At 36.9% G+C, this 25471-nt stretch overlaps 1 protein-coding gene across 2 annotated transcripts in view; it reads right to left on the bottom strand.

Moving 5' to 3' along the window:
- LOC127409644 (intermembrane lipid transfer protein VPS13C-like) overlaps window positions 1–25281 on the bottom strand; it is an 83685-nt gene extending 58404 nt beyond the window's left edge. Inside the window, exons 1-29 of one of the 2 annotated variants that reach the window (XM_051644392.1) lie at window positions 25090–25281; window positions 20039–20082; window positions 19022–19064; window positions 17699–17794; window positions 15803–15904; window positions 14274–14342; window positions 13579–13688; window positions 13343–13402; window positions 13122–13181; window positions 12935–13015; window positions 9885–9942; window positions 8402–8529; window positions 8186–8292; window positions 7917–8088; window positions 7767–7829; window positions 7537–7678; window positions 7342–7439; window positions 7002–7144; window positions 6243–6435; window positions 4785–4899; window positions 4544–4680; window positions 4317–4449; window positions 4097–4214; window positions 3879–4014; window positions 2024–2105; window positions 1808–1905; window positions 1182–1335; window positions 969–1048; window positions 760–819 (exon numbers count right to left, since the gene is read on the bottom strand). In XM_051644392.1, coding sequence (XP_051500352.1) covers window positions 760–819; window positions 969–1048; window positions 1182–1335; window positions 1808–1905; window positions 2024–2105; window positions 3879–4014; window positions 4097–4214; window positions 4317–4449; window positions 4544–4680; window positions 4785–4899; window positions 6243–6435; window positions 7002–7144; window positions 7342–7439; window positions 7537–7678; window positions 7767–7829; window positions 7917–8088; window positions 8186–8292; window positions 8402–8529; window positions 9885–9942; window positions 12935–13015; window positions 13122–13181; window positions 13343–13402; window positions 13579–13688; window positions 14274–14342; window positions 15803–15904; window positions 17699–17794; window positions 19022–19064; window positions 20039–20082; window positions 25090–25189 — 2982 coding nt within the window. In that variant the 5' untranslated portion in view covers window positions 25190–25281. The remainder of the gene's footprint in view (window positions 1–759; window positions 820–968; window positions 1049–1181; window positions 1336–1807; window positions 1906–2023; window positions 2106–3878; window positions 4015–4096; window positions 4215–4316; window positions 4450–4543; window positions 4681–4784; window positions 4900–6242; window positions 6436–7001; window positions 7145–7341; window positions 7440–7536; window positions 7679–7766; window positions 7830–7916; window positions 8089–8185; window positions 8293–8401; window positions 8530–9884; window positions 9943–12934; window positions 13016–13121; window positions 13182–13342; window positions 13403–13578; window positions 13689–14273; window positions 14343–15802; window positions 15905–17698; window positions 17795–19021; window positions 19065–20038; window positions 20083–25089) is intronic. The other variant, XM_051644471.1, reaches the window with a different exon arrangement.
- Window positions 25282–25471: the final 190 nt, after the last annotated feature.

Here is a 25471-nt window from a genome sequence, read left to right on the forward strand (position 1 = left end):
AACTTAATTCCAATTTCAATTAAAGAGATATTTCACCCAAACATGAAAGTTCTGCCATAATTTACTCATGCAGATGTCATTCTAAAGCCGTATGACTTTTACAGAAGCTGGTTCACAACCTTGTGTTGTTTTTGCTACAACCAAAAGCGTAGCGCTAAACAATCACCTTCTTGAGAGCTAGAGTGAATGATCTTCTCACACAGAATATCATTAACATGCAACGGATGTCATTTTTTAAACACTTTCAGCCGGAAATTCAGTCATGTCAATTACTTAAAATACGGGTTGTTTCTCACCAAATCATATGCCATAAGAAGACTTAGTCTCTGCTTTCAAGCTATTCCATCTATTGCCAATGTATTGACATTCTTTGAAATTTCTCGTTTAGTGTTTCACAGAAGAAAAAAAGTTGTTCTTGTTTGGAACAACATGAATAAATGATTAGAGATTAATTTAAAAAAAATTTTGGTGAATCATTCCTTTAACCTCAAAAAAACTCTGCACAAAACAATTATTACATTTCTGCAATCTGTATATAAAAACAAAACAAAAAAGAACAACTTCATTCTAACTATGCAACAACAAAAACAATTTTTTTTATCAGTATATAAAAAACAAATGAACAATTTTATAAATTGCAACATTGTTAAGATAAATCCCCACATATGAATTAGAAAGGCTATAAAAATGTATACTTGAGATAAAATAACAAACTGAAAGATGCCTTTGATTACTTGTCACCATTAAACATACACATACCTTCAGTGTCTGTTCTGTGTTATTAAATAAGGTGTTGAAGCTCGGTCCATTCACATCAGCCTTGAGGTCAAAAAGGCACAGAGTCACTAACAAAAACTGACTTACATGTATGCACGAACACACACACACACAAGTTAAAGCACTCAGCAAACACAACACATTTAGGAGAGTCTTTCAGAGAGTTTGATCAGTGGGATGCATGTGCTTACTTTGATGTACTCCACTTTCAACAGATCTGAGCCATGCTTGTCTAAAGAGGAAATTAGATGAAGTGGCTGATTTTGTGCATCTGAAAAAAAAAGAACACACACACACACACACACACACATTCACACACAATAGCATAAGACATCGAAAGTTACACAGCTCCCCTGAAACAGCACGAGTTACAAAACATTGGTGTTGAGTATATATGTATGAACCTCTTGTCTCACAGTAGTCCAGGCTGATCTTGCGGAGGTAAGATGTGACAGTGAGATCGAAAGTTCGTATCTTTCCCTCTGCACCCAGGTGAGACACACTCAGCGCCAGCACTACATCCTCTTGAGCAGCCTGCCTTGTTAGCTCCAACAACACCTAAACACCCACATAAATACCAACAAATACATCACACTGAAACACACACTGGTCTACACAAACATGAACAGGAATGATACACACAATAACTGCCATCAACTGACCGAAATGCTGAATGACATTATAATGATTTATTACACGGCTCTCTGGAATACCTGATTCAGAATTGTGGCATTCTGTAATCAGACATTTTTGTATAATGTCTGCTAAATATTATAATTGACCATTTCATGTTTTTCAAATCACTCCAGGGTCTCATAAAATAAAATAACTTCAACTCAATATTTTATGTCCATTTATTCATTTGGTAAGATGCTGTGTAATAAGAGTGATGTTGTACTGCACATTCTTGGAAGCCTGAAGGTTTTACAACCACTGATGACTAATAACTAATCAGACTTTGTTAGCTACCTTTTTAAATTAAGAGAGTGTGGAAAAAGAGAAAGTAGTGATGAAAAAAATAAGAGCATACCTCTTTGACTTCAAACTGAAACTGCACTTCAGTCAACTCCTCTAGGGTTGATCTTAGAGTGTCTTCATCTACAGACTTCTCACTGGTGTCTTCAGAGTCTGAACCCACACACGCACACACGTGCACATATAAACAGATTAAAATATTTAAAGAATTAAATACTACAGAATCAATTAAAAAACAAAGACTGAAAAGTATGTGAAAGTAAGTACTGACCTGACTCAATAGTATAGGACAGAACTGAGGGGTCTAAACCCAATACTTTTGGCCTGGCATTCGAAAGTGACATCCCCAACACCTTCAGAAGAATATCATCATTATTGCCCAAACAACAACAAATTAAAAAGGAATATTTTGTTCCTTTATTAGTTCACCATCTGTACATGTGCATCATGTTAGCATCTCACAGCATACAAGGTGATTTCAGAATGCTCAGACTCTCAGCCCACACTAAATGTGAAGATATTGATTACATTTATTTGAATAAAATATGTTATATGTAAAACATATTAAGGTGAGAATACTATACTCTTACTGTTGACATTTTTCTAACCAATTATTATTAATTACATTGGGGTAGCCAATTTCAAAATGCAATTGGAAGGGGCAGGGATATGTACAATTTTGTGCATGATTGCCGTTCAAATTCAGAGTTTTCATCAGGTGCAGATTACTACTGTAGAGCTAATGTCACTAGGGCTCAATGATATGGATAAAATAATTTCTTAATATTTTTCAGTCATTTGACGATATTTGATATATATCTGAATATTACTGTCTATGTATATGTATTTGCTCTGAAATGTATTAAAAGTGTGATTTTTTTTTCAATCAGAGGAACCATCATTTTGACCAAGCAGCCACTGTTGCCAAGTGGATTCAAAATGTTTAATGCAAGAAGGAAAATACAATAAAACAAATTGACTTAAAAATAATCAAGGCATGCTTTCCACAATGTTTTACACTAAATGGAGGATAGATACTTAATCATTTTCATTAAAACGCACCAATACAGTACAGTATACAGTATGCAACAATACATACTAATAAACAGAAATATTTATCTATATATATTTTTACTAAAACATTTGAATACATTAAAAAAAAATGCCATGCAGGGGCTTCAGTGATCATTTTTCAGTGATGAGTAATGAATGTGTTCAGTTAGAACTGCTTCATGGAAATGAGTTGAACTTGCCAATTTTTATCAAATTTATTTGCTACTGAGGTCTATATCAGAGACACTATTACAACATATCTGTCTTAATGCTCTTATACTAACAAACTGCAAGGCTGGGAGGGACCAGAAAACAAATCTAATAAAACTGTCTTTAGGAAACTTAATTGCCAAATAAAAAGTGCATTAAAATCACTTTGATATTCACAATGTTACTTAATTTGATATCTCCAGCAAAAATATTGATAATACATAGTGAATTTGAAATATCCCCCAGCCTGAAACATCACTAGGCAACTCTCACTACATCCCTTCCAAATATCACTCGAACATCATCTTCCTCATATTTTTCCAACATATAGACACTTTTATACTTAAGTTAGATGCTTAATTTATCAGATATAGGCTACAACGAGAATATCTTTCAGCATTTGTTTCGCAAAGTAAACAACTAAGGCCTTTTCTTAGAGTGTTGAGGCAGCAACTCCACTAATAAGATACAGCACAGAACTCATCGGGTAAAGAGACAATGATGCTGATTGTGGATAATGTCTTTCCTGAGTTGTGTAATCTGTTGAGACTGAGGCTGCCCTGTCACATTCACAGAGCAAAATCAGGACCTAAATATAAAAGCAAGCAGCTCTTTGTTATAGATTCAGATTCAGCACATGACTCTGACAGCAAAACATACACTCCGATTAGATTTAGAGGCTTGAAATATTCATGGCTTTCAAAAAACCACATATTGTGCTGACAATAGTATCAAATATCTGTGGCTTCCTACCAGGAAATTACCTTTCAGGAGTCATGATTTATTTAAGTGTGAGATGAAGCAACTCTTGAGCCAATGCATTGTGAAAACACTGCTTTCTTAATGCTGAAGTGCTTTCTGACCTTTTCTGTTGGGGTGGTAGGGGGGGTTGATGTCATCTGTGGGAGTGGAATACTGTCCACCAACTCCAGAACACCCTGGATCTTCTGATCAGAGATCTTAATGTGCAGCAATGGCAACTCCCCAGAAACTTTGAACCTGGAAAATAATAGACCTGAGTGTATGTACAAGGCTTTAGATTGACAAGCCATAGAAAGAGAGAAAGTGAGCTAGCGCTAACCTGGGCATTCGGGAATCTTTGTCCACCATACATTTGGCGAGCTGAAGAGAGAAGTCCATTGGCTGCAAGATGTGCTGATGGGAGAAACCCTGAAGACGAGCATTCTTCCATTCCTCTCCTTTAACACACACATAAAAAGCCACAGAACACAGTAAAAGGGCAAAACCAGTTGCAATAAAGTACTGCCTTTCATTTATTTGCTGTGATTCTTTGTCTTTACCTGATTTGCTGTAGAGTATTTGGACACTGCGAAGCTCCAAGGAGTATCTTTCATATGCTCGATCCATGATCTCCTCTAGTGATGAAAAACTGGCAGATACCTGCTGATGACTGCACTGATCTATGCTGTTCAACTGCACACACACACAGACAAAATTGCAAATGCAATCAGACATCATTAACAGAAAGAATTCTCTCTTAAAAAAGGTTTTTAGTTGCCTCCCTCACCTGCAGGTTACCAAAATCAACGATCATGAGGTCTGATTTGCCGTCATAGAAGCCAGACTTGGGCAGCAGCAGGAAGGAGGGTTTCAGATCGATCCTCAAGTCCAGCACCTTACGTGTCTCAATGATGTGAGACAAACCTGGGGTAAGACAAAGAGAAAAGTGTTACTGCTGGTTCCTGTTGTACTGACATACTGTCTCTCAATGTGACCATATCTGTGGGGATGATGGGAAATGAGGTTACCACTGGCCGTCTTCTCTTTGATCTCCTCAAGTTTGCTGAGAGTTGCTGAGGTGATGACCTCCAGGTCAACTCCTTTCCCCGTCTTAAAAAATTCTGTGATGCTGATAACAGTCAGCTACAAAAACAAAACAAAACAAAACAAAAAAACATTTTAAAAAAAATGTAAAAAATTTAAGTATAAAATTTTGTTTTATAATTTCTTAACTAACTATCAAAATACTCTTGTCTTAATATCTATAAAATAATATTTTGGATAATATTGAATAGAACAAAAGTTTTTCCAAGCAATCAGTGTACCAGCACCTATTTGAGCTAAATACATTTGTATATATATATACACAATCAAGGTATGTTTGGAGTGTGCTTGTTATTTGTCATGCTTTATTTAACAGATAGCTCCGGCTCCAAAATTTTATTGGATAAGCTGCATTTGAAGCTGTTGACTGCACATTCTGTATTAAGGCGGCACTTTGCTATATTGCTTGGCATCCATATACAGTTTACAGTGAGGCTAATGAAATATTGGCAAATTAATTGTTGATTCTGGTCACTATTAATAATTAATGTAACCTTACTTTCTTTTATCATATTGCTGTCACCGTTGTTTTATAAAAGCAATAAGTCACTCAAGGTAATTTACCCCTTGCCATTTATAAATCCACTGTAATGCATGTCATCAAATAGCTTATTGCTTTAAAGGGATAGTTCACCCAAAAATTGAAGTTCTCTCATCACTCACCCACATGCATCCCAGTTATGTATGACTTCTTTCTTCTGTTGAACACAAACAAAGATTTTAAGAAGAATATCTCAGCTCTATAGGTCCATACAATGCAAGTGAATGGTGGCAAGAACTTTGAAGCTCCAAAAGGCACATAAATGCAGCATAAAAGTAATCCATACGACTCCAGTGGTTTAATCAATGTTTTGAGAAGCTATATGATAGGTGTGGGTGAGAAACAGATCAGTATTTAAGTCCTTTCTTTACTGTAAATTCTCCTCCGTGGCCTGCACAGTAAGTGGTGATATGCATGATGTATGCGAATCACCAAAAACAAATGAAGAATGTGAAAGTGGAGATTTATAGTAAAAAAAAAAAAATTTTTAAAAAATAAAAAAACTTAAATGGTGACTTATTTCTCACCCACACCTATTATGTTGCTTCTGAAGATATATTTTTAACAATGGGAGTCATATGGATTACTTTTATGCTACCTTTATGTGCTTTTTGGAGCTTCAGAGTTCTGGCCACCATTTACTTGCATTTTATGGACAGACAGAGCTGAAATATTCTTCTAAAAATCTTTGTTTGTGTTCAGCAGAAGAAAGAAAGTCATACACATCTGGGATGGCCTGAGGGTGAGTAAATGTTGAGAGAATTTTCATTATTGGGTGAACTCTCGCTTTAATTGACGTTAATATTTAGCATACAGTAAATTAAAAGTATGTGTCACTCACAGCATCATAGATGATCTCTACGGGCTGTGAGTGGACTCTGATGAGCTGATCAGCGGTGCTGTTTTCTGGATTGAGCTCAAAAAGCACACTGAGCAGAGAGGAATCAGAGTCTCCCACTGACGCTATGAGAGACGGCACCTCACCCTGCTGCTGCAGACCAGTCACGTACCAGTGCTCCAGCTTAGCCTCCACTCTGTACAACACACAACACTTTCACTTAATATGAACACAATTAACAATTCAAAAATGGACTGCAATAAATCCTCTTTCTCAATGTTTTTGTCTTGTTTTCCAGTAAAAATATCTAAACACCTTTAAATTAAGATAAATTTACCTGTGAAACTAATTGAAAATAATATTTTCAGGTTAATGCATGAAACAAGAAACACTACTTGCCAATTGGTTAAGAATAAAAAACTTAATTCAAAAGGAAAACAAATTTATTTTTCTTACCCACTGGCAAAATGTATTTTTTAAGCATAGACCTCACTAAATTTATACTGAGTGTGAAAATTATTTCCATGCATAAACTATTAACCCATTAAATGGTGCGTTTTTCTATGTGCATCTAAACTAAGTCAAGAATCACAATTAAAGTAGTCACACTGAATAATATTCCAATTAAACTGAGTGAGCTCTATACAATTTATAAGGCCCAATTAAACCAATAAAACAAATGTCCATTTGCCAGTCAGACATACAGTATTTGCTGACCAAAGCTAAGGGTTTCCCTTTGTGTATGGTATGTGTGTGTCATACTTTATGGCCTGTGCTCCTGGTCTCTGTGAGATGGCTGTACTGAGGTCAATCATTTGCACTTTGAGGATCTCTGGAACACCGGGCTCCTCTCTGAATGTTACTGAGGTGCTCAACAGTTTAAAGGTGACAATCACTGCTACATACTACACATGTGAACAAAAGCACAAGGACAAAAAATATTTCAGTAAATGTCCAAATTAAGGCTAATGTATTGTATAAAAAAAAAAAAATGTACTTTCACATCTTTAGTCAACATACAAGTAAAGATGAATATAGTAAGTAAAGGCTCATCATACGACCACATTTCATTCCAGTAAAGGAGGTGCACATTTCTACTCACATGTTTTGGTAAGGCAAGGTTATGTGAGCTCCCACTGTAGCCAATGGCTGTGTAGAGTTTAGTTTTCTCTTCAGGAGTCATAACAGAATCTATACCTGCTACAGCATAAAAGTATATTAACAAAAATATACAAAAATATACATTTACATTTATTTTTAGACAGCTTAACAAATATACTACAGATAAAACACTCACTCTCAGGTTCTTTATCCTCCTCCTCCTCCTCCTCTTTCTTCTTCCCTTCTTTCCTGCCAAAAAAGCTGCTGAAGAACCCTCCTCCACTCTGTTTCTGAGTGGCTGCCTTTTTGGCAACAACCTTCTGCCCAGAACGAACCACCTGTTGAGAGAGAAGGTAAGGTAAATACACTGCTTTAGAAATAATAAAACAAAGGTAACCTCCTTTGTTTCAGTAAGTATTTGCACACCTCCACTTGAACTTGCTGTCTGGCCAATACAATGTTGAACACATCCAGAACTTTCTCCAGCTCCTGAGAAGTGGAAAAAGATGAAAACTCAAAATAAATGTATTAACGCATTAATGTTATCTGGATAAACTATTCATCTCTAGTTCGTACATGGATCTGTTTCTCTGCCTCCTCACGGACTTTGCCCTGCGTGAGTTTGACTTTGTATGCAGCTTTGTACGCCTTAAGCGTGTGCCTGTGCTTCTTGATGTTGTTCCAGTTCCACATCCGATTAAAGTGTCTGATATGAACTTCCAATATACTGCTGATACCGTATTTCCACCTGTTGATCAATCAGAGGTACCACATTAGAAACAATAAGCTCTGATCAAAGTCCAATATTATCCAATTAATCATGAGAAAAAGTTGAATGTACTTACCACTGCTTTGCGTTTCGGTGGACTGGAACATCAGGTCTAAACTTCCTGTAGGGGCCGTTCTTCACCATACAGTCTATGGACTCCAGCAGATCAACCATAGACAGGTACTAGGAATAACAACCAAAAGAACCAAATCTGTAAATCCTCCCACTAGTGTGCTTATTTAGAATATGTAACCCATGATGGGTTTACATGATGGTGGCTATATCATCTTACCTGAGGCTTGGTCATCTCTATTGCGATGTTCTGAACCTCAAGGTGCAGGTTCGCTTTGGGTGACTTCAGCTCAACTTCAGCATTAGGGTTGATGCACATCTTTGCAGAGGCAAAGATAGGTTTGAAAACTGTATGAGGAGGAAACAAATGAGGTTTCATCATAATTGGTGCCTTGATTTTCAACAGTGGTTCTCAAAATTTTTTACTTCAAGGACTACATTTTTGAAGAAGATATTTTTCGACAAGGCCAACCCTTTAAAGTAAGATATTTCCTCTGGCACTTCTGCTGTAATGATGACGAAGCAGCTTGTTTTCAAACTTTTTTGCTAACAGACATTAGGAGACTCAGTGGACTTAAATAATTAATTGCGATTAATTTTGTGATCCCAAAGTTTTAAGAACTGTATGTTGTTCCATAAAAGCAACAGTTGTTGAAGAGAGTTGTTGAATTAAAATAATAATTATGATGTCAGCTGACATGCTGTACTACTAAAATCTTGATTTTAGTGGCTTTTAGCATTTTTATTTTTAAGGATTTTAAGTCATATCGGGGGCACTTTGGAAGTTTGCTAAGGCTCCCGTGTGTTCCTCTGCCCCCTGGTTGTGAACCATTGATATTAGCCAAATTGGCCATAAATCCTTCAACCATCAAAACTTTCGTCTTTCTACATTATGGTGACCACAAGGAGGTAATCCCATGTGACTCTACCCTCCCTAGCAACCGATAACCTCCTTCTGGTCCCTATAATGTGGTTCGCTCTTGGTGGGGCGCGTGGTGAGTTGTGCGTGGATGCCGCGTAGAATAGCATGAAGCCTCCACGTGCACTATGTCTCCGTGGTAACGCGCTCAACAAGCCATGTGATAAGACGCGTGGATTGACGGTTTCAGATGCGGAGTCAACTGAAATTCATCCTTCGCCACCCGGATTGAGGCGAGTCACTACGCCACCACGAGGACTTGGGAATTGAGGATTCCAAATTGGAGAGAAAAAAAAACCTTTATCTTTCTAACTAACAAATAATCATTGCTTTCACATGCCTACTGTATGTTAATTGTAGCTGTATTGCTGTTCTTTCTGACATTTGTAGTTTAATTGTAGTACTTCGAGTATATGGTTGTGGGAAGAACATGTCTGCCAAGAATGTAATTATAGTTCACATTATGATTACTTAAGATTGCACACATAAGGTGTGTTTTGTGAGCATGGATCAGGATCACACAGTCTGTTCAAATAGCACATGACAGAAAAAAAAAAAAGATGTGGAGGTTAACACACACCCAGATTAAAGCAGAGCTTGCATGATAGAACAATTAATAGTTGGAGACACAGGGTCCTTTTCATGCTATATCATTACTATTCTTCTTACAGATTTACTCTTTACTACAGGCTTTTCAAACTTTCAACCTTCATTTCCTCTGATATCCTTTTTTTTCTACCTCTCCACTCACAAAAGTGTTTCTAGTGGATAAGACAATACATACTGTATTGATAGCCTCGCAGTTCCTCATTTTTGTTGCTTATTCCTGCTTTCATCCTGTCCTGAAAAATAAACAACAATTTTAAATGTTTGAGACATATTTTTCCAATAGGAGGTGATGTAATAATACATACACAAAATGAAAGGCTGTATGTCACAGGTAATAAGAAAAAAAATACTATAGGTCATAAAGTACTATATAGGTCACAGCGAAAGCCATTTAAAACAGCATAACATGGTGGAGCTAACTTCTGAAATATAATCTGATACTGATTACAAATTACATGACATACATTGTAATCAGTAATGTATTCTTTCAGATTGCACTTTCAGTAAACAATGTTACTTTTTGTTTACTTTTTGCATGTTTTGCTGAAAATCTAATGATTTTTTTTAAATGTACAAAGTACCAATTAAAATTCCATTCATTAAACATTAGTAAACATAAAATCAAACAGCAACTTGCTTTTGTCAGTCACTGAATAAAAAAAAATGGAAAAACTAACACTGTAACCCAAAATGGAAGACAATGATAAGATGCATGTATGTTTCATTTTAAATAAATTTTTGTTATTTAGGAATAGGGTTTGGACTATTATTTTTTTTATCCGGCCTTGAAATGAATAATGAGTGAATGTCTCTAGATATGTTGTAGAAATGTACAATTTGTACCACCTCATAATTATTCATGGAAGGCGTGGCCTTAACCTATGACAGGCACATTTTCTGCCATCCTGAAGCTTGGGTCGTAGTTTATTCGCTTGGTGAAAAAGAACAAAGTTGCATGTGGCCGACACCTCAAAAATATTTGTTTGCAACATGCGTTTTTACCAAATAGCGTCTTATTATGGACAGGTGAACGAAGGCTCGTTCAAAACACCCATTACATCAAATCGTCAAACATCAAAATTATCAAAACTAACTATTACAAATGCACTAAGATTCTTAAGGTTGGTTGTGTCTTTTTAACATTTATGCATTTGACAGACATTTTTATCAAAAGTGCAATCAAGGTATACATTTTTTATCAGTTTGTGTGTTCCCTGGGAATCAAACCCATGATCTTGGCATTGCTAGTCCCATGCTCTACAAGTTGAGCTACAGGAACTACAAACGTATATAATTTTTGTAAGCCAAAGACTGCATTTCTAAGGTAAAGATTTTAAAATGCAGTGCAATCTATTTAAAACTACTTGATTTTTGTAATATGATTATGTAATCCAGATTACATGCAATCTGTTACTATCCAACACTGACTTTACATGGTCTTGACCAGGGAGTACAATATTCCCCACGCAGATTATACACACCACACCCTCAAACACAGTGTTGTGCGTCAGAAACCACAGTCATGACTGTTACAGTATTATGAATTAAATTAACTAGATAAAATCCTCTGGTTCAGGTCTATTCAATGATGCAGATATTGACACATTACTAAAAGGCAAATCATTGTTTTTGTTTTTTTTCTCCCCTTTTCTCCCCAATTTGGAATGCCCAATTCCCAATGCACTCTCAGTCCTCGTGGTGGCGTAGTGACTTGCCTCAATACGAGTGGCAGAGGACGAATCTCAGTTGCCTCCGCGTCTGAGACCGTCAATCCACGCATCTTATCACGTGGCTTGTTAAGCGTGTTACCGCGGAGACATAGCGCGTGTGGAGGCTTCATGCTATTCTCCGCGGCATCCACGCACAACTCACCACGCGCCCTACCAAGAGTGAGAACCACATTATAGCGACCACGAGGAGGTTAACCCAATGTGACTCTACCCACCCTAGCAACCTGGCCAATTTGGTTGCTTAGGAGACCTGGCTGGAGTCACTCAGCAAGCCCTGGATTCGAACTCGCGACTCCAGGGGTGGTAGTCAGCGTTTTTACTCGCTGAGATACCCAGGCCCCAAGGCAAATCATTGTTACATTTTAATGGAGTATTTATTTACTCACTATGAGGTCTTACATGTGAGACTGTGTGTTAACACCCACTGTAAACTCCAATCTCTAAAATGCATTAAAATACTCCTACTTATGGGGCTTTTCCACTGCATGGTACAGCTCGACTCGACTCGACTCTACTCGAGGCTTTTTGGGGGTTTTCCCACTGTGGATAGTACCTGGTACCTGATACTTTTTTAGTACCACCTCGGTCGAGGTTCCAAGCGAGGCGAGCCGATACTAAATGTGATGTCAAAACCCTGCAGATCACTGATTGGTCAGAGAGAATGGTCACTACCAGCATCACTGGATTTGCGACACGGGACATCAACCCGCTAGTTAACAACAGCGACAGCAATATCATTTGTTCACACGACTTTCGAATTGTAAAAAGAAATGGCTGTGCGCAAAACCACGCCGTGGTCAATAAACGAGGTGCAGACGTTCCTCTTGTTAGCGATGAACGAAACGAAAAAGTCTTTCAGGAAGTGTCCCAACTGTTGGCTGAACACGGCTACCACCGGACCTATCAACAGTGTAGGGAAAAGTTAAAAAAACTTAAAAGTGACTACAGAATCATCAAGGACCACAACAGTCGGAGTGGTTCAAACAGAAGAAAGTGGAAGTGGTTCGACCAAATGGACACTATCTATGGCAATAGACCAGCGAGCAATGGGAGGGAGAGTGCCCTGGACTCGGCGTTGTTGGAGTCCACGATGGAGGATGGTACGTTTTGTTAAGTTAACTCTATATTCTGCTTGAAAGCTTCACTTTATTTAGTTGAACAGCTACTGGAAAGCTTGCTTCTAAAACAACCAGGCCAATTTAACTGTTACACTTGTGTAAAATCACCATGCGACAACTGCTTTATGCAGCACAATGAGCTAGTAGCTAACAGCTAGCGGTCGTGTTATTTTTTACGGTCAGTAATGTTTGTGTCGCATTTAAGATGATGTCGCAACTATGACGATCAGCCTATAATCCCACCCACGTTGAGGCGGAACTAAACTGCAGTGGAAAAGCAAGCTCAGAAAAGTAAAGCGAGCAGAGTCGAGTCGAACCGTAATGTGCATTGGAAAAGTGCCATTACACTAAGGGTAAAAGTACTAAGGGCAAATTACCACTATCTCCTCCCAGGAGCCTTTGTAGAAGATTGGGCTGTTGACATTCCAATAGGCACAAAAACAATCCAGGCGCCCCAGCTTAAAACAAGAACACACACACACGTGAGACACATAATCACAGTTATATTAAAGTCGGAAAAATCTTATTATGAGAAATAAGAGAAGATATGCCATGGCGAATCACCTTGTAGATGATCTTGGCTGCTTCATTTAGAATACATGTCTTCCAGTTCTCATCTGCGGTCTATAGAGAAATACTGAGTAAATACCTGAGCCAGAATTACAGTACTTGTGTGCCAATGTGAACTCATCATTAGACTTTTTTGAACAAAAAAAAACTGCAATTGCACTTGCAAATCATTTAAATTTTTGTTGAATATTTATGAAAGTATTTTGTGAGATCACCTGTAGACTGAGTTCTGAAAGAGTCATGCCCATAGCAAGAGGTCTCTGAGGGTCTGACACCTGAAGCACAGACAGAACTGTCACACACCCTCAAAAGACCTTTAAATTACTAATTAGTTACACATTTAAGTCACTTTGCAAGTAATATGCAATGCACATGTTTAAATATACAAACAAAATACGAATAGGTGTGAATAAGTGCTCATGCATCCTATGCATAAAGAGTCAATACTCACATCATCCTCATATCTGATGTGAATGCTGGTGATTTTGACCTGGAGGTTTTTGATAACTTGTGTAGCCAGTTTCTCTGCAAATGTATCCTTCTTCTCTTCCAGAGGCTTCTCTGAAATGAAAAATAACAGGGAAAACACAAATCACAACTCCACCCTAAATGAAACTATAACAAAAACTAAATGAAAACCTTTTCATTAACTGAAAACAAAAACAAAATCAGAAACACTGAAAATAAACAAATACATTTTCATGACTCTAAAACCACCTAAAACAAAATAAATATGATCACAAATGAACTTATACAGTATATTATAAAATCTGAAACCTTTACAACCCACTGTCATTAAACATGGAAATGGCACTAGATTTTGAGAAATAATATCAGTTAACGCATTAACTTTGGCAGCCCTAAATTCCTAAATATAAAAATAAAAAAACTAAGCTAAAACTAACCATCATAAAGTGAAAACTAACAAACACTAAACTAAAGTGAAGGTACAGATAAATAATATACTGTAAAATAAAATAGAAATAAAACAAATAAATAAAACTGAAATAAAAACTTAATTAAAAACTATATGACATATTCTAGGATATGTACTCCATCAAGCAGAATAAAGCTATTGAAATTATTTGCTTATACTTGACACTTCAGACAGTAAGGAGGTGATCACAGTTGGTTCTGGCCACCCACCTGCTTTATGTTCATGCTTTTTAGATCTCCTAAAGGGTTTTTTATGCTTTTTAACCTTACGTCCTTTATCTTAGAGCGCAGCATTGGGAGAGAGACAAAAGTTGGTAAGGTAGAAGAGGAACACAGGGTACCCCAATAAACACATGCATAAGACTAAGAAAGGAAATGTGAATCACTCATAACAAAGCATGCAAGCAATTACACACACATTCATATAAAACTGCACAAAAAAATAAAATAAAAACTATTAATAATGAGGACAATGCTAAAGTGTCTACACCTACACATTCATGAAAAACTCTCAAATAAGTCAATGCACGTCTCACTAAATGAAGATGGATATTTGATGTTTCAGCTACTGAAACTGGGTCCTGTACATACCGCGTGGTGGATTCTTATACACATAACTCTCCAGATCATATACAAACTCTCCAGCCTGAGAGCCTGCAGTCCATCAAATGCAGCACAAAGCAAACACACACAGCCATAAGGACAGAGCGAGAGATGAGGAATGGATGGATGGATGGACGGACAAGGGCATGTTGAGTAAAGAAACTTAGCTATGCATTAGTGGGGATAAATAAATTGTTATACCAACAATTAATTGTATATTAAAGGGTTAGTTCACCCAAAAATGAAAATTCTCTCGTTATTTACTCACCCTCATGATATCCCAGGTGTGTATGACTTTCTTTCTTCACCAGAACACATTTGAAGAGAAACAGAAAGATTTATTAGCTCAGTAGGTCCTTAAAATGCAAGTAAATGGAGATTTCTCTTTTGAAGGTCCAAAAATCACAGACAGTCAGCATAAACATCATCCATATGACATCAGCTGTTAAATGAATATCTTCTAAAGTGACACGATCGCTTTTGGTGTGAAAAAGATAAATATTTAAGTACTTTTTTAACTCCAAATCATGCTTCCGTTCTGCAGCGGTACGCGCGTGATGTAATCGCATTGGCATTTGAAACACGCAAAAACTGATGCATGTGCGTCACAGCTGGAAGAGCAGCGCTGTTTACAAGTGAGAAGGTGGAATGCTGTACAGTATCTTGTTTGATTTTGGTTTAGATCTGTAATTATCTGTTTGTTTACTCACAATGGTGCGTTTGTGTGCTTATCCTAGATGTCTCAACCGAGTGGAGAACGTGAGATTACCTCGGTATCATGGCAATGCAAATATGTTCATTCATTTAACAGCTGGTGTCATACGGATGGGGTTTATGCTAAATGTCAATTTTTAAATTTTTGGACCTTCAAAAGAGAAATATCCAATCACTTGCATTTTAAGGACCTACTGAGCTAAGAAAGTTTTCTATTCTTCTTCAAATGTGTTCTGGTGAAGAAAGAAAGTCATACACACCTGGGATATCATTAGGGTAAGTAAATAATGAGAGAATTTTCATTTTTGGGTGAACTATCCCTTTAACTGTAAAGAGACCATAAGAGGAGGACTAGTGATCCTATGTATGAGGTCAGCAAATTATTATGTCCTGCTCATGGCAGCAGACAAGTCATAACTCACCTCTGCGTGCCACCAGCTGCAGGTTTTCCTCAATACGCTGTAGCTCTCTCTGCTTGGCCTCCTGCAGGTAACGTTCTTCTTTAACTGCATCATACTTAATCGCTTCAAACACACAACACAGGCAGTTAGAAGCAAACAAACATCACAGACACCTAATAGAGTGATTTATATCATTCCAACTGCAGCTGTCCTGAAGTCTTTATTGATTGACTAAACCGTTTTCACTATAGCCACCTTACGAAGTCTTTGTATGCACACACACATATACATGTGGAAAAACCAAATATAGATCTAAACACACCTTGTGCTCAGTCAGCCATGTAATAACAGAAATAGTAATTTACGATCTGCATCTCTCTATATATGCACTGCTCAGAGTGCGAGTGGCTTATAAATAGCTGCAATTGAATGCTGCTCATTCAAGACTTTACTACAGCTTCCTCCTCTCCTCTGGCATCCACTGCTAGCATTCTATCAGGAAGAACCGGTTCATGCCAAATGTGAGAAACAAAACCCCTCAATGCCTTGATCTCTCTCTCTACACTACAGTAATAACATAATTACACTGTAGACCAGAAATAAAAAAGGCAGATAAAGAAATTGCAACTGGTTTTTTTTTTTTCTATGGAGACAAAAAAGTTCCAGAGGTACAGTTATAGTGTATTCATTCACATTATTAATTTATTTTGAAGCCATTTAACTGTGCAGCACATATTTTATTACTGTTGTATAGAGCATATACTGTAGCTGACATGCAAGTTCCCAACTTAAAGGAAGAAAAGCCTGTGTTCAGTATATATAAAAATAAAGTAATCAGATTGGCATGTGGAGGTTGACTGTCTTCATTCCAAGAGACAGACATGAAGTAGAAGCTGACATGCTTTCTTCAATGCAAAGTAATTTGATTACTTGCATGCATTTTACAGAATAAATCAGTTTAGAAAATATACAGTAGGGAAGCCCAAAAGAAATACCAAAGTCCTGTTCAAAGTGACAAGAAGCATTCTAACATCTAAAAAGGCAACATACACACCCAATAAACTTGACTGAATCAATCAAATTAAACAGCTGTCAATAAGCGCCATCAACAGCTCCCAAATAAACCTGTTTTTACAATTTGTTTGATTTGCCATTCTAACCGTAAAATGTAGAATAGCCATAAAAGAGAGGCTATGATCAGATACACACAAGAGTAGCTTATTGGTCCAGGTCCCATGCCGCCACCCAGCTACCCACCTCGCTGCACTTTGCTTACCATTGTAAGGTGAGGTAAATAACTTAGACTGAGCTGCAACATGTAAAAAACAATGTCAGTTGAAGCAGCCCAAGCTTCAATTATTTGACAGGAATAGAATATATGCATCAACGCAATTCAAATATTAAAAATAGCATAACTTGTGTATGGGCTGTCTGTAATTGTTGCAAGTCAAATGCCCTCACAAAGCTTTCAAATGATCTGAGTTCATAAAAACTATTTGTTTTGATCAAATATTAAAGAATATAGTATTTTTCTATCTGACATATTTCTAGAATGTTTACATTATTAGATTCTTCACTGATAATTGAATTTCCTTCGTGTAGTGAAACTTAATTTAACCCAATTACATTATACACATCTCTGTTAAGGGACAGGAATCCATCCATGCATGCTATAAATTAATTACGCAACTATCCTAAAAACATAATGCAATGTAGCTGTTTATACAGTAACAAGAAACTGCAGCATTTGGGCTGACTCAGACTAATTACTGCAGTAAATGTTATGAGATAAATAGCATGGTGCTTCAGACATCATGTGCTTCAGATATAAACCATGAAAAATTTTGTCTTTGCTTTGTGACATGCTGCATTATGTTTTCCAGTTGTGAACATATTAAAAAAAAAAGAAACGCTCACTTGCTCCAGGAACCACCAGAAGGTATAAACCATCTAACGTAGCCACCACTGCCTCATTGTAGAGGTTCTTCCAAGGGATCTTCAGAGTCAATTTACCTACAGAACGAGCATTTCAAAGCAGGGTATCCAATATATAAACCATAACAACAGTGTATGAAATGAAATAAAAAGCAGGCACTCTGGAATCCTTAGGAATATATTACAGGTAAAATGTAAGACACACATTAGTAAACTACAATACAATTATGGTTATTTGGTAGTAGCTTGCTTGTATTTAGGTATAAGATGTATAAGATGTGTGTTACTATTTATAAAACTGGAAAGACTTTTTATGATTATTATTTTGTGTGTGTGTGTGATTGTTACATTACAAATAAGGGTTTATTAGGTACTACTTTTAATTTTTCGTCCTCCGGTGGAACTGAATAAACTAGTGTGTGAGCTATTGTGTGCGGACCATCATCCCTCTTCATAACTCATTGAGCAAAACAGATCTAAGCACCAATTGAATAAAAAATGGCTACAAGATGATAAAGCATCTTTTTTAAAGAAGAAATCACACATAAATGTAATGAAGATTTTTGAAAAATCTGTTAAATATGCAGAGAGTTTCACAGACCTATTCTGACTGGCTTATCTTCCTTGTTAACCACTAACATTTAAGATCCTGACATCTTGGCATACTGTCCAGCAGTTGTTTCAGGTCATTTGACTGGATCATGTGAACATGAGCTGATGACTGATTTAACAAGCTCGCTGCACTGAAATGTTTGTTCAGTTATAGAACACAGAATCAAAGATTAATAGTGATGAATAGTTCTTATAAAACTTCTTGGCTTTAAGGGCTTAAAGCTATTTCACTACTGAGTCATAATGCTAATTCCCACATTGTACAGTTCAGTTCCTTATAAAAGTGATCATTCATGAATGAAAGAATGTGTTCAAAATGGCTTCAACTCAACTGACAAATCTGGTGAGGAAAAATGAGGAATTGTAAAAGAGTAAACTTCATTTTACTACATTCTCTGCACTAATAAAACAGAACCCTCAACTTTACTGCTGCTCAAAATGTCGTAAGGTTTGTTTTCGCTTCCCTCAAATTCACTCCCTCTTATTACAAAGTTAAATCAGTTGTATAATATAACTGTATCTACACAAAAAATGATGTGAAATTTACCTAATATTGCACTAGAACTTTGCTCTTACAACTGAACAATTTCTGAGGTTACAGGTTAACACACAAGCCTCAAACCGAACATATATCATGCTTTTTCACTTCACTACTGTACAATTTGCCTGATAAAGTGAAAGTTGAATACTTACCAATTTGACCAGCCTTGACTTTAAAAGGGACATCAAACTCACTCTACAGTACAAAAAATAAACTGGGCTTGAAATACAGATTTTAAGCATACTGTACAACATTTTTAATGTAGGCTATTTATATACAGTACTGAGCAAAAGTCTTAGGCGCATTATATTTTTTACAAAACATTTGTCTTAAAATGGTTATTTGGTATATTCTGCTTTTAATGTATCAGTAGGAAAAATCAATTTTAGATTTCGACATTCCCTTTCCAAACAGAAGTGAATAGAAGAAGAACAAGATGGCATGTCCCCCACAGAGCCCAGATCTCAACATCGAGTCAGTTTGGGATTACATAAAGAGACAGAAACAATTGAGACAGCCAAAATAGAGAGAAGAACTGTGGCAAGTTCTCCAAGAAGCTTGGAACATCCTCTCTGCCAACAACCAAGAAAAACTGTCCAGGTGTACGTAGGAGAATTGGTGCTGTTTTAAATGCAAAGGTGGTCACGGCGAATATTGATTTAGCTTTTTTATGTTTACTGGACTTTGTATGATGTTAACTGATGAATGAAAACCATTTATGTCATTACTTTTGAAGACATCCTCACTATGCAACATTTTTCACAACTGTCTAAAACGTTTGCACAGCACTGTATATATTTTTTCTTTATACCATGTAATAAAAATTTGAAAATGAACATAGTACAGCTCTTGCAATTATTATGATTTTGGACAGTTGTGGTAACATCAGCAAATTCTTGTGTTAGCAAAACATTGATTTAGCAGAAGCCACAGGCACTTAAGGGCCAACCCCTAACCACAGTGTTATATACACAGAAACACACTTATTTTCATTTTGTAACTTTCTAATATTAATGACAAATATGGTTCCTTTATGTGTTGTTATAATATGTTAAGTTTGGGGATCAGATATTGTGTTAATAACATTTAAATCTAATGCCTTATTAAATTAAACTTTTGAACATGTTTAGTAATACATACATATGAGTATGTTATCTATAAATACTCACCAAAGCGTTCTCTTTCACCTTCAGATTTTCTAACACAACATTTCCTAAAAAAAAAGATGATAAAAGACTATATCTTAAATTGTATATACTGTATAGTATCTTGCATATTGTATGTCAGAATGTACAGAATCACTGTACATATATATATATACATAGTATATATATATATATACATATATATATATATATATATATATATATATATATATATATATATATATATATATATACAGTATATATATATATATATATATATATATATATATATATATATATATACACTCCATTTTCAATGTTGCAATTTAGGAATTTGTCTTTGCAAGAATAATAAAGTTCATTCATCAAACCATTCAGTAAGGTCAGAAATGTCCCTGAATTCATTCTTCAGTGTCAAAGATGATGACTGCTAACATGAAAACACAGAATTGAATCCAGATATCATTGACATCACAACTTCCAAGTTTTGTCATCGTACAAAAGGAACAAACTTCAACCAGATCAAGATAAAGATGTCACCATATCTCATCTAACATTCGTGATGACAAAATAATAGGGCACCCATTCTGATCGAGGCCAGGATTGTCCAAAGCAACCAAAAACTCAGAGGCAACTCAATCCTACAAAGTAAAAATAAAGTAACTACCAACACTAAAACAGAAAAATGCTTCAAAGTTACTTGGTTTTTGTGTGGATATAGTAGCTATTGCAATTTTTAAACTCTGTTTTCACTGTGTAAATCTGAGCACAGTTGAGCCAACCCATCTGATACAGAACAGATCGTTATGGTTCTGATTTCAATCATAACTCAATTTTGGCTAGATGTGTATTTACTGTGTTTTGCCTTGGCGCAACATTTAAAATGCACCACAATCTGAATCAAGTGAAAAAGAACCCAGTTCTCTTTGCAATTACACTGTACTTGGCCTTAAAAGTGGAGATAGGGTCTCAATGAGACAGCTTCGTCATGCTAAAGTGGATGCTTACAGAAGTGAGGATAAAATATTGTACAACCAGGCTTGAAAAGCCCAGTCTCACACTCCTCCCCCTCTCTGATCTTCACTTCACACACCGACACCTCCTGGAACCCCCCTCCTCCCCCCTCCTGCTACTCAATCTGCACTAATGATCTGTGAGGAGGATGTTCGGTCTTTCGGAAACAAAAGACTAGGAAAGCTTCAGGGCCAGACGGTGTCTCACCTGCCTGTCTGAAAGTCTGTGCTGACCAACTGGCCCCCATCTTCACACAAATCTTTAATAGATCACTGGAGCAGTGTGAAGTTCCCTGCTGCTTCAAACACTCCACCATCATTTCGGTCCCCAAAAAACCCAAAATCACAGGACATAATGACTATAGACCTGTCGCTCTCACATTTGTGGTCATAAGTCATTTGAGAGACTGGATTTGGCTGAAGGACATCACTGGACCCCTGCAGTTTGCTTACTGAGCAAACAGGTCTGTGGATGATGCAGTCAATATGTGTCTGCATTATATCCTGCAACGCCTCGACAGACCTGGGACTTATGCAAGGATCCTATTTGTGGACTTCAGTTCAGCCTTCAACACCACCATGCCTGATCTTCTCTCAACCAAACTGACCCAGCTCTCCGTGCCCACCCCAATCTGTCGATGGATCACCAGCTTTCTGACAGATAGGCAGCAGCTAGCGAGACTGGGGAAACTCACATCCGGGACCTTCACTATTAGCACTGGTGCTCCTCAGGGATGCAATCTCTCTCCACTGCTCTGCTCCCTGTACATGAATGACTGCACTGCAAAGGACCCCACTGTCAAGCTCCTGAAGATTGCAGACAACACCACGGTCATCGGCCTCATCCGCGATGGTGACGAGTCTGCATACAGATGTGAGGTTGATCAGCTGGCTGTCTGGTGCAGTCACAACAACCTTGAGCTGAACACGCTTAAAACAGTGAAGAAGATAGTGGACTTCAGGAGAAATCCCCATCCTGAACAGCAATGTGGCAGCAGTGGAGTCATTCAGGTTCCTGGGCTCTACCATCTCTCAGGACCTGAAGTGGGACACTCACATAGACTCCATTGTGAAGAAGGCTCAGCAGAGGTTGTAATTCCTTCACCAGCTGAGGAAGTTCAACCTGTCACAGGGGCTACTGACAGAGTTCTACTCAGCCATCATTGAGTCTGTCCTGTGTACATCTATAACTGTCTGGTTTGGTTTAGCCACCAAATCAGACAGAAGGAAACTACGACAGACAGTCAGGACTCCTGAGAGGATTATTGGTGCCCCCCTGCCCACCCTCCAAGACCTGTACATCTCCAGAGTGAGGAAACGTGCAGGTAGAATCACTCTGGACCCCACACACCCCGCCCACTCCCTCTTTGAACTGTTTCTCTCTGGCCGGCGCTACAGAGCACTGAGCGCAGGACATCCAGGCACAAGCACAGTTTTTACCCTCAGGCCATTTTCCACATGAAGAATTAAACTGCCTCAGGACTCCCCCATAGTGCAATAATGTAAATACATATCTCATGTACATATGTAAATTCACATATTTAATTCAATACTGTATATACCTCTACCTTGCACATACATTACCGCTTGCACATGTACATACACCATTCTGTTATATGTCCTATTATTTGTATGTCTATTTATAATCTTAGGTTGTTTTATATTCTGTGTCTCAATGTAATGTTGTGTGTGCACTTGTTTCTCCCATCACCAAAAAAAATTCCTTGTGTACGTGAGAACACTTGGCAATAAAGCTGATTCTGATTCTGATTCAATCTACTTTTCATTCTGTTGTTTTTTGTAACCACTGGAGTATTATATTAGTTATACATTTTTCTTCTACCTCTTCTTATTAGTATTATTTTTATTAAGTTGAGAATTGTATTATACAATAGCAATATATATCTGTTATAATTTCTTCACTGCATGGCATTGAAAGGCACTCAGATTAAACCCTTGAGCTTCACTTTCATTTTCACAGAAAACTGAAGGAAGACTGATGGTTCAGTTTCTGTGTGTATCAATGAAAACAGTTTTAAATGCCCCTCATTCTGTCATCTCCATTAAACTAGAGTAAGTGTTTCATCTCCTCCTTGGTGTCACTGTGTGTCATCATTCTCTTTGTATAGTAACCTACAGTATATAAATATTTTGAATGTGAAAATAAAGTGAACCTAACGTTCACAATGAATGTTACAAGCTAACAGACTTAAAGTGAATCCTACTCAGACCACTTCCCAATATGGTATCAGATAAGTTCACTTTAAAGTCCATTTGGAGTGTTTACATATAAGCCAAAATTCCTGCAAACCACTTTCACATCCCTGAAGTGTGGAAACACCCAATAAAACATATGAAAACTAACTGTTCAACACAGTAGAAATCAAGTGTTGATTCCTACAAGTTATTTTTCTCTTTACTGACAGTTAAAAAATAAATAAAAATAAAAAGTGCATTTATGATTCTAATGAATGTGCCACAAGCTATCAATGGAATTTAGCTGGAATCTAGTTGGAGTTGTTCCAGCCTTTCAAGGCATAAACTAAAAGATGAACTGACTGAACACAAATATTAATATGTTAACCAAGCAAACACTAACATTGCATCGTACACAAAGGGCAGGATTAGGTGTAGATTTCACTGGGATTGTGAGGGGATAAAGTCCCCATGAGGTCACTATGGATGGACCCTACCTTTGCTAATTATTATTTTGATTGATTATATTAATTAAAATCTATCTGCACCAACCTTTCACTCAAACTACGGCAGTAACTTTGGTAAATATGCTAAACACAGTGAATACTGTGAATGACATTTTTATGGTATTTTCAAACTATGATGCAACCAACAGTGAAAGCTGATGTAAAGTAAGCTGTTTGCATGCTTTAACTCTGAAATGATGCATATAGTAATATGAACCACAGTGACTAACCCAAATATTTGCAGACTATAGGGTTAGCCTTTAATGAATAAGGTACTCTTGTCATTCTATCAAGATTCAATATTACGATCCTGTTCTAAACAGTTGCAAACTTTATTCCCAGTGTGACATTAAAACCAATAATAGTGGGCTTTTTATATCTTACAACAAAGGAAAGTCTAAATATTGCTAACATATTTAAACATGTTATTGACTATGAAGGTGTGGTCCATCCACTTTATCTTGAGCTTTACTTGCACATTCAAAAGCACAGAACAAAAAGTTTGCTCTAATGATATTGATATTTAATTATATAATATTTTTTCCTCAGGCTATCCATCTCATGAACAGTTAAAACTGCCCCATTGAGCAAATAATTATGTGCAATTCACAGCTTAGTCTATTTATATTTATCCAACATACCACACCTCTTCTGCCATTACATTCCCTTGTATCTGTATATAACAGATTTGTATTTATACATACATACATACATACATACATATATATATATATATATATATATATATATATATAGTCTTATTGTGTATTTCTATATATATACTTATATTATCTATTCACTTTATATTTTTATTATTATCTCTGTCTTGTTGTTGTATTGTTTGTGCACTAGAAGATTCTGTCACCAAGACAAATTCCTTGTATGTGTAAGCATACTTGGCAATAAAGCTCATTCTGATTCTGACTCTGAATGACTGCATGTATTCATCTGCTAAGGCGAGTGTTGATAACCATTTTCTGTGATCATTAAAAATGGTCCTTATACTGTACATGACAATTGTCCTCTATCAAATATTTTGAAAGCGAAAATTATCAGAGGTTTGAGTAATGATGAAAGGGCGGAAGAATGGTTTGATTCTCAATGCCGAATTATATACTAAATAATGTTTTGTTCGCCTCCAGTACATGACAGGTTGGGAGGCACGCAACTTGACATACTGCCAAAATTACAGTACAGAAAACAATTTAATAAGTACGACAGACATTAGACATTGCCATATATTTGCATCGTGTTTGCACTGCTTATCAAATGCACGTTGTGCAGCTGACAACGATAAGGGCTCACACTGTCCAGAAGAGAAAACGAGCGTTTCATTGCAGCGATGTTGATATGCGCTTACCTCCCCATATGCCAATCTTGAGCTGCGACTTATCCAGGTTTTCCACATAATCTCCAATAAATCTGTTCAAGAGATCACTGACTAAAGACTCGAACACCATGCTGATTCGAGGAAGACAGCGACCCTGTCACTGTCACAGGGAAAGCGCTAAAATGCCACACCACGCATTTGATATGGTTACTTCCCTGCATTAGCAACGACATCGACTCATTCGGCGATCAACTCACGCTGTCTGAAAAAAAGGGTCACTGCTGCGAAAACGTTATTATGAATGGCCTGGCTAGTTGATAAGAGAAAATCGATTGCAAATTAAAAACGAAGAGCTGATGGTTATTTGTTTAACAAATAAGTGCCAAAAGAAGATTAATTTATTATGTGTAAG

This window comes from Myxocyprinus asiaticus, chromosome 1 (genome assembly GCF_019703515.2).
Source record: "Myxocyprinus asiaticus isolate MX2 ecotype Aquarium Trade chromosome 1, UBuf_Myxa_2, whole genome shotgun sequence".
In the NCBI taxonomy this organism is placed as follows: domain Eukaryota; kingdom Metazoa; phylum Chordata; class Actinopteri; order Cypriniformes; family Catostomidae; genus Myxocyprinus; species Myxocyprinus asiaticus.